This window comes from Falco cherrug, chromosome 6 (assembly GCF_023634085.1).
Source record: "Falco cherrug isolate bFalChe1 chromosome 6, bFalChe1.pri, whole genome shotgun sequence".
NCBI lineage: Eukaryota > Metazoa > Chordata > Aves > Falconiformes > Falconidae > Falco > Falco cherrug.
The window spans coordinates 89,220,425-89,229,496 of NC_073702.1; the positions used below are offsets into that span (position 1 = coordinate 89,220,425).

The 9,072-nt window shown below is 48.6% G+C and overlaps 1 protein-coding gene and 1 long non-coding RNA gene across 6 annotated transcripts in view; one reads left to right on the forward strand and one right to left on the reverse strand.

Moving 5' to 3' along the window:
• Positions 1–3,809, forward strand: part of LOC106631179 (uncharacterized) — a 24,708-nt gene extending 20,899 nt beyond the window's left edge. For 4 of the 5 annotated variants that reach the window (XR_001334699.3, XR_003559987.2, XR_008732680.1 and 1 more), the window contains one exon: positions 3,680–3,787. This is a non-coding gene — a long non-coding RNA (uncharacterized LOC106631179). Of the gene's footprint in view, positions 1–3,679 lie in introns of all 5 variants that reach the window. The other variant, XR_003559988.2, reaches the window with a different exon arrangement.
• LGALSL (galectin like) lies at positions 1,577–8,019 on the reverse strand. The gene is made up of 5 exons (XM_055713045.1): positions 7,847–8,019; positions 7,589–7,660; positions 7,342–7,430; positions 6,697–6,874; positions 1,577–3,982 (listed from the first exon to the last, which is right to left on the reverse strand). The coding sequence occupies exons 1-5, from the start codon at positions 7,877–7,879 to the stop codon at positions 3,839–3,841; spliced, it is 516 nt and encodes a 171-aa protein (XP_055569020.1). The 5' UTR covers positions 7,880–8,019; the 3' UTR covers positions 1,577–3,838.
• Positions 8,020–9,072: the final 1,053 nt, after the last annotated feature.

The following is a 9,072-nucleotide window of genomic DNA, read 5'->3' on the forward strand; positions in this document are numbered from 1 at the left end:
AAAACTTGGCTGTGAAAAAGTGTTTATGTGAAATATATTTAGACACAGACTACCTCACTTGATACTGAAGTATTCCAAGGCTCTTTCTGAGCCTTAACCTTTTTTTTTTTTTTAATTACATCAGCCTTATCACAGCAAATTCCAAACGTAACTAAATAATTTGGTTGTAGTTTTTGTTTTTGCTTTTTCCTCTTTGGAAAAAATAAAGCTATGCTGTGTGACTCCACTCCACATGGGTTCTAGCCATTCAAGGCTTCTTTCATTTCAGAATTCATTTCCTCATTCAGAGGAATCCATGGAAATATTCAGCTAGTAAATTCTAGCATAAGATTACAGAAGTTGGTTCGCACGCTCAGTCCTGAACAACTGCAGCTTCTGAGAAGCTCACACACTACTTGTCCCTACTGAAAAACATTTTGAAAACCTGGCCCAACTTGGAAACAGTCTTATTTCACGTCTAGCAGGGCTTATATCCGAAATGAAGATCTGAATAACCCCTAAATTGTGGAGACCAAAAAATGCAGATAGAAGTTTCGCAGCACAATCTCCCATCTTAAACATTTGGATTTGGCTCAAGGTCCAACTGAACAGAAACATTTAAGGCCTCAGTTTTCTCTGACTTACGCTGCACGTGGAAGTGTTCAGCAGTTGCTTCTGAACATGATCAGCCAACATTAAGCCAAGCACGCATGGAACAGCCCTTGGTTACGTAGCCATCATCCTTCTTTTGCCTGCCACGGGCTGGTACTGCCCAAGAGCGAAATAAAAATAAAACCTCTTCCAAACTGGCGTTAGACAGACAAATAGATGTGGAAGCCTTAACTGTGACTTTCTGCCCTTTTCTGAGCGCTCAGCCAAACCACAACCTGTCAGAAGTGGGTTCACAGCCCTTGCTCGAAGCCTGGCTCAGAAAATCACAGTGCAGAAAAAACAGTGCAGAATCAGGTGGTGGGCGCTGTGGTTGATCGTGTTATGCAAAGGCAAAACCAGAATCAGGTTCAAAAAAGCATTTTCCTGAGACAGGAAACTACTCAAGCAGGAACAAACAGGAGTGCCCAGTGCAGCAGCTGGGAACAGAGGCAAAGCAGTATCACTGGGCCCTTGCTCCTGACAGACCCTGCTGACATGGTGGTGCGCTAAGCTCATCTTGGCATCCCTGGCATAGGCACTGCGCTGTGCTGAGCCAGTGTGGATAGCAAAAGTCTCAGGGCTATGCTAACCTACCTGGAATCCCAAGCAGTTGAAAGTTCAAGTCAGTCAAATTGTGTTTTCTGAGCTACAGTAAAAGCATGGAGTGGAAATCTCTACTAGTGTGCCATCAGGGAGATCCCTTTTGGTTCTGTGCTACTGTAGGGTCATGGTGCTACTTACTCTCTCCAGCCTCCTACTTCTGGCCCACCAGACTAGCAGGGCAGCCTCAGGCTGCATCAACGACCCTGGCTTTACATATCTAGTTGGATAAAAGCACCAGGCAGAGAGGGTGCTAAGTATCTCCAAAGAGAGTTCATCTTCTGCTTGCATCCGCTTTAGAACCATAAAGCATTTCCAAGCTGGAGAAAAATCCAAACACCTCATGTAGAAGCACCTTTCCCTTGGATTTTTATTATCATCATTGTAATTTTTAAGAATATATTTTGTACCGAAACACTGTCAGCATTCTTTATACAATGGAAAATGACACAGTCATCATGTATCTTGTAAAAGAGTAAAAACAGAGCAAGACAGGAAAATTTCATATCAAGATTCGATCTGGAGTACAAATAGATTCTGATGTATGACTTAAAAGCCACACACCAGATAAAAAGATAATCTGGAAAACAAACAGGTTCTCTCTTAATTTGGAAAAAGGAGGAAAAATCAGGGAATGTCAATGTTAAGGCTAAAAATTCCATTTTTAACTCATATTTTATAGGTGGCAGCGTGAATCTTAACTCGTCTGCAGTAGCAACAACATCTCCCTTGCTTTACAAAGAGATTTGCACTTGCATGAAATAAGAATCAGGCTTCTATGCTCGGAGGACTCCGATTGACCTCAGCAGGCTTTGGACTAGAGCCACAGTTGGAATTTCAGCTTGCAGTCTAAGGCTTCTTAACTGCAAGCCAAATTAGCACAAAATGAGGCTTTGCAACTGGCATTCTACCCTTAACTCTGGATATTCCAGTTCTGGTTGCTTTAAACCACAGCTTTATTGCAGGTTTAACATAGTTCTGTTTGTGAGATTCTTCTTTTTTTCTTTTTTTTTTTTTTTTTTTTAAATACTGTGCTACAAAGGATGTTATTGTATACTGTGTCTTACAAAGTCCCTATATTACATGTTTTCAGAATTGCCTAAATACATGTTTATGTCATGATTATAACTACTCAGAAAGACTTGCTACAGTCTGTTGTGAGCAGCCAAGGAAAAAAGTATTTAGTCCTAAAGAAGTCAGGAAAAGTGGCCTGTGTTCATTTATAGTGTAGTGCAGTGACTGTGTTTATACAGCTATACCTACTATTTAAAAAGCTACTTGAAAAGTTATTATTCATGTGCAGTAGCTGATTTTCAAGCATTAATAACTTGGCTGTCTAGACAAGTTTTAATTGTCATATCAAAGGCCAAATATGTTCTCAAACAAGTGCAACGATCTCCCATCTCCCTTGGAAAGAGGCTGGTTCTCTTTCTGAACTAAGAGACTACCAAATTTAACTTTTTCTCAGGTTAAAAAAACACAGTTAAACCTACAAATTTGCTGTTTATCTTTTTAAAATGGATCGACTTTAACTCAGACCTATCCTGTGCAGCAAAGTTAGTAAGCCCTGAAAAACAGTTTCTAGTGAATATGCAGAGTTCCCACCAACTACCATGCCCACATTTCCCCAGGGCCTAGAGGGCTCCATTAAAATGTAACTAAATGTTTGATAGGAAACATTATTTTTCAAGAATGATATGTAAAGTTTGCCCAAAGAACCTAAGACATTTTGTACATTCAAAATGTTTACACTTTGCTGTTCTTAACCATCGGTAAGATTGTTCAATTTTACTAATAATACATACAATGAGTATAAATAAATAAACTACAGATAAGCTTTAAAAACTGTATTAACAATACATTGTGCAAAAACTCATAATGATCTACATTCTATGCAAATACCCTGACTAAAATATACAGGCTGTGTCCTCACACCCCCATTCAGTTTTTGCGCAGTCCTTGGGCCAAATCAGCAGCGTGGAGTAATCAGCAAAATTCCATTGCAAGCCGTGGAGGTAATGCTGATTTACACCAACAGGCGAGCTGGCCCTCAGGCGTGTGCAAAAATCCCATAGAAATCAGTGGGAATTGTGCTTGACTAAGGACTAGACAGTTTGATTGTACCCCATTAAAGTGAGTGGGATTTTGCCATTGATTTCCACGGAACCAGGCTCAGGCCCCAGGTAAGGACGTCAACACGTGGCCCTATGTTGTGCTACACTACTCCACTTCAGTGCAGAAACAATATTTGCAAAAGAAAAACTTTTTTGTTTTGTTGTCACTGCTGTTCAGTAACTGGTTTTAGCAGTGCATTTCAGAAATTACCTTTCTGTGAGATTTGAAACAAGTCTTTCTGAATCCATTCCAATTTGATTATTCAGTACAGGTGGGCTATTTTGATCCAAGAAAAATGGCTCAATGTCTATTAACCAATTATGTTCTTCATTAGGATAAACAACAGCCTGGTTCATCAGCACAGGAGTGAAGAACTGCATGTGGAAAAGGAATGGGGCAGCCTTCCTACCATAGCTGTGTCCGGAGCCGGCTGTCACTTCTCCAAATGGATGATGGCACCTGAGCCGGTTTGGAATCTGCGGTCCTAACAAGTTCAGCCAAGTTTTGTAAGCTGAAGATCTCCATTTATCTTTATCGTGTCAATTGCTGACAGTGTTTCAATACGGTGGTAAAAATCAAAAAGCTGATGTCCATCCACAAATATTCTAAAACGGGGATGCTCGCAAAGTATCTCAACCTGTAAAAAACAAAACAACGAAGCATGCTGTTCACAGTGTGATTGGGAAGTTATTTCACAGAACATGAAGACCACTCCATTAGCTTTTAAGTAGTGTTGATACGGTTACACGTTTTGCTACTTACGTGCCACGTAACAGACAGGGCTGAGACCAGTTTGCCCCCATGACACCAGTTACACTACGATGGCTCTGCTCTCTTCATAGGGACATTAATCCAGTCTCACAGCTTTGTGGCGGGAAGGACTGGAACCCAGTCCCACTGGCATCAGGGAGGTTTTGCCTCTTGGAATAAGGCCAGAAACAGACTCAAACTGCTATCACAGGGGGAAGAAACTCTATCGCCAACCCAAATCTTATCTTGTACGTCTTGCTACAGAAGTGTTTTGGGTGTTTTTTTTTTCTGCAGAATGAGGGGGCAGTTCCCTCTGCAATGCTTTCCATGCTTCCATTAATTTACTTGGGAGGGAGCGAACAGGAGAGGAGGACTAGGTTTCCCCTCCCATCCCACACATACTCACAGAGCTGCTGTAAAACTAAAAAGCCTTCGCTAATTGTGGCTGCAGACAGCCCAGGACTCCGTGTTGGACTAGACTCCATGCTGGGGCTGCAGCAAGGGAAATGCGGTGCAGGATGGCTTGAATTCAGCTAGACAGTTCACACGAGGCACAAGCAGGATCGGGGAGGGACACAGCTCATCCCTCCTCCTCCGAGCCTGGCAGAAATGTTCTGGAAAAGCAACAAAGCCTGGAGCTGAACAAGCTTGGGCAGGTTGGGAGATTCCTGATGTTAGGGGTGGCTTGAGAGGGTGCCCTGTATTTAAGCTTCACTGGAGCTGCCCTGGCAGGAGGCAGGGGTAGGAGGACACCGAACTTGTGCTTCTTGTGCAGGCCCTCAGAGACCTCCAAGTCTGAACAGCCCAAGAAGAAAATCTGCAGGGAAGCCACACGTAAACCCTGGCTCATTTCAAGAGGCTGGTAGTCTGGAGCGAGGTGCTACTTCCAGGCACTTGACTCTGCTGCTATCACGGGGTATAAAAATGGCAACGGGGCCAGCGACAAACACTGAGCTAAAGCCCAACTGACTTGGGGCACGTTGCACCGGAAGCAGTGGCAGCAGACAGTCCAGGAGAGCGTAAGCTCCTGGGGACCCAGCAGCGCACCACGTAACAGGGAAGCACCCGTGCTGCCGCGTAGCTCCCGTGTCACTGCGGCAGGCACATCCAGCCTTAGGCCTTGTTATGTAAAAGATATGGTTAGCCTCAACACTGCTTACAATCCATTTTCAGATCACCGTGGGCCACACCAGAACGATAATTGCAATGGATCACAAGTAACTGGCAAGACACTTAATAGTCTAATTTATTCACTGAGAGGGAGACCGTCAAAGGTACAAAGTCAACTGGGAACCTAAATTCCATTTATGCGTTTGGGAAAAAAGGAAGGGGGCGGGGGGGAAGAATGAAGATGAACAACTTCCCTTCTATAATATCTCATGCCAAATGTGCAATATTGCTGTCCTCTAACATCAACTGTTATTAGTGGGACACCCACAAAACATGCTTTGGGTAATTTGTCTGGCTTGTCTGAGGGCCCAGCCACCGCCCACTGCAGCAGGTACTATAACCTTCTCAGCCAGAGCAGGACCAAGCCTCCGAGCCCTTTCAAGTGCATTTCCCACACGCACCAAAGGGTGTTGCCAGTTCTGATGGGAGAGTTTGTAGAAGCAAGTAGAGCGCAACCAATTTGCAGCAAAACCAGTCACAAACACCCTCTCAAAGCCCAAGCATCTGGGGAGATGGTGAGTTTTTGGAGGTGGGGGAGACCATCTTGGGGGCAAGAAGGATTAAGAGAGTTTGGCAGCCAGTCAGAGCACTGGCATTTAGCAGAGGGGCCAGGGAAGTTTTGTAAGAGGGGAAGGGAGGAAGGTTTTTCTGGGTCAGCCGCATGGAAAAGGTATGCGGCCTTTTTTCCTCAATGTAGTGAAGCTGCTGAGAGAGAAGCAGCCCTCTGCAGCTGCACACTTTGTTAGTCCTAATTTGCAAAGACATCTTCACATAACCATAAACAGATGGGAATTTGCTTCTAGGTCAACTCAGTCCATCCACAGCACCACGGCATTTCCACATACACCATTTTCAAGTGACTACAGACTTAAATTTGACAGGAGATTTAATCCCAGGGTTCAGAAAAGAATACCACTATCGCTTAGCTGTTTAATCTCTTAACAGGAAGGGCTACAGCCAACCTCAGCACAACACCCCTGGAGAAAAAGGATGAACAAGATCCTTATTAGCCGCACTAAACTGCAAACACTATATCCATTAAGAAAACCATCAAAACATACAACAGTCACCGAGTATTTACATTCTCCTGTAATAACTTGTAATGCACTAATAACATAGAGGTACTGTTTAATTTATAGCTATAAAACTAAGCTGAGGAAGTGTGCTTCATCACGCAGTATTACAGCCTCCAACTTGTCATAGCACCCCGGTGAGGCGTTTGTAGCCCCACGCAAAATGCCTGCAGTTGCACACACCAGTGGAATCTCCGTGCAACTTCTGGTCAATACAAACAATCTGTCAACTGGTGTCTCAACCAGGGAAGCGCGGGCTACACTGCAATTTCACAAGAGGCAAGTTGGGTTCTACTGCGGCAATGATCAAATTATACTTATCAGATATGGCGCATGCTGCTGTCATCCTGGTACTCACCCTAAAAGGCTGGTCCGGTATAAACGGAAAATAAGGAATAGACGATTGCTCTTCCCCCCATTCTCCGGCTACACAAGAGTTTCTGACAAACTGTCTGTCTGTAAACACGGCTTTCAGTTCAATGGCTACGTCCGCAGGAGGATCCTCCGACTCCCCGCAAGTCAGACTGATGCCAAAGCTGCAACACAGAACGGCTCGTATTCAGCCGGGAACAAGGAAACATGCCCCAAACACCACCAGTCTCATTTCTCAGCTTGTCAAAGCCATTGATGGTAGGGTGGCACGGTAAGGGTGACAGCTCAGCTTGTTCGGAGAATGCTCCTAAAGCTCAGCAGGGACAAGAACGTGGTTATAGCATATATATATATATATATATATATGTATGTGCGTGCATGTGCATAGGTGTGTGTATCTATATATGCCATACATGCCTCCTTTACTCCCAAGTGCAACGTTGAGAAACAGGATCCCTTGAAGAAATGCCCCCTCTATGGGTCAAAGGAGAAATCAGCACGCTATATTTAAAATGATAAAAATAATCCTTTTCCAGAAAGGAGGGATCTGTGTGTAAGCGTGTGGCCTCCCCGCCTCGCCCCCTCCCCGGGCCCAGCGCCCCCGGGGCGGGCAGCCCTGCCCAGCTGTTACCTCTCGGGGTTGAGGTCCACTATGCCCATAACTAAGATCTTCTTTCCCGGCCTCATTCCTCCTTTGATGTGCCCACAGAAGGGGACGATCTGGAAAGTACAGGGGGAGGATGGCGAGGGTCAGCTCGGCAGCGGCGGCGGCCGCCCCTGTGCAGCCGCACGGGGCGGGGAGGGTGGGCTGGGGTGTTGATAAAGGGGTTAAAAAAATGCCCCCCAACAAATAAAACCCCCAAATAAAGGTGAGTTACCAAGCGAGGGAAGTACACATCAGCTTGCACCGGGGATCCCAAGGAATTGTTTAAATGCCCGTCTTCTATTTTCTGCAGGTAAAAAGGAGAGCGCTGAGGCAGGGCTGGCGGGGCCCTCCCGCTCCCCCCGCAGGTGCCCGCCGGGGGGGGTGGGGGCTGCCCTGCCCGTGTGTCGCCCACCCCCAGCGCCAAGCCCGGTCCCGGTCCCCGTCCCCGTCCCGTCCCGGAGCCGCGGGGAGGGGGCCGAGCAGCACTCACCGGCGCGTCCCGTTCGGCCACGGTCCCCGCCATCTTGTGGAAGCGGCGGCGCTGGGGACGGGGCGGGGGCGAGGAAGGGAGGAGGGAGGGGGGGGCTGCGCGGCGGCTCCGGCGGCTAGGGGCAGTGGCGGAGCTGCGGCGGCAGCGGAGCCGGTGCAGAAGTAGGAAGGGGAGGAGGCGGCGGCGGTGGAGGAAGAGGAGGGGAGGTGGCCGGCCCTGCCTCGCCCGGCGGGGAGCCCAGCCCCTGGCCTGAGGGGGAGCCGGGCAGGGCGGGGGCTGCTGCCGCTGCTGCTGGTCCGCTCCGTGGCCTCGGACACGCGGGGCCTCGGGCTCTCGCCGCTCGGAGTCCCTGAGAGCCCCAGCGGGAGGCCCCGTCCGCGGCCTCGCTGAGGAGGGGGCGGCTGGAGCCGGGACGGGGGGTGCTGGTGGTGGGCCCGGGGTGGGCCCTGGCCGGCCTCCAGGCTGGGGGGGGGCGCTGCAGGTGCTGTGTGCTGTGAGAGGGGCTACAGGAGCCCTGTGCCACTTATTTCAGGGGTCACTTTTAGTTTTGAGCTTGGACACCCTGGTGAAGAAGCTGAGACGGGTGTCGGGTAAATCCCCATCTCTCCAGAGGGGAAGCGATGGCTCAGCCCCCCACAATGAGCCGTCACCCCGCTCCCCCCGCCGGTGTGCCCACCCTGTGGCATGGACCCGAGGGGCGTCGAGTCCCTGAGGGCTGGGCTGGGTGGCACGTCTCCCGCTGGAGGGTGCCATGGCCCGTGGTGGCAGGCGGCTGCTGCATGGATTGCAGCCGCTTGGCCAAGTCAAGTCAGGCAGCAGCAGCTCCTTGGAAATCCTCCCCACCAGCCTCCTAACGAGGCACGCTGATTGCATAAGTCGGTCGGCCGGTGACGGAGCAGGGAGCTCCTGTTTACAGGCAGTGTCCGTAGTTATGCAACGTGGCAGCACCTGTGGGTGTCCGGCTCTGCTGAGAGCACGGCGAGGCTCCTGCCGAGGCCACCAGCCCTGTTCGTGGCTGCTGCGCAACACCAGGAATCCCTCGCCTTTACCACAGCAAAGTGACTTGTCCTGGCAAGCATGCTGTAATGACCCTGTTGACGAGTTTAGGGTCCTGGAGGGGAGAATGAGGAAGGCTTTCTTCCTCACCACTGGGGTTTGGTGGCATGAGCATCTCTTTAGCAAGGTGATACAGCGGCTGGGCTTGGCTTGCTGCCTGAAGGACCTTG

What these genes read in the sequence shown, in the direction of transcription:
- LGALSL (XM_055713045.1), bottom strand. Translation starts at nt 7,879, where the DNA reads ATGGCGGGGACCGTGGCCGAACGGGACGCGCCG. An exon ending in TGGCCGAACGGGACGCGCCG is followed by an intron (nt 7,661 to 7,846) that starts GTGAGTGCTGCT and finishes TTTTACCTGCAG; the next exon opens with AAAATAGAAGACGGGCATTT. An exon ending in ATGTGTACTTCCCTCGCTTG is followed by an intron (nt 7,431 to 7,588) that starts GTAACTCACCTT and finishes TGTACTTTCCAG; the next exon opens with ATCGTCCCCTTCTGTGGGCA.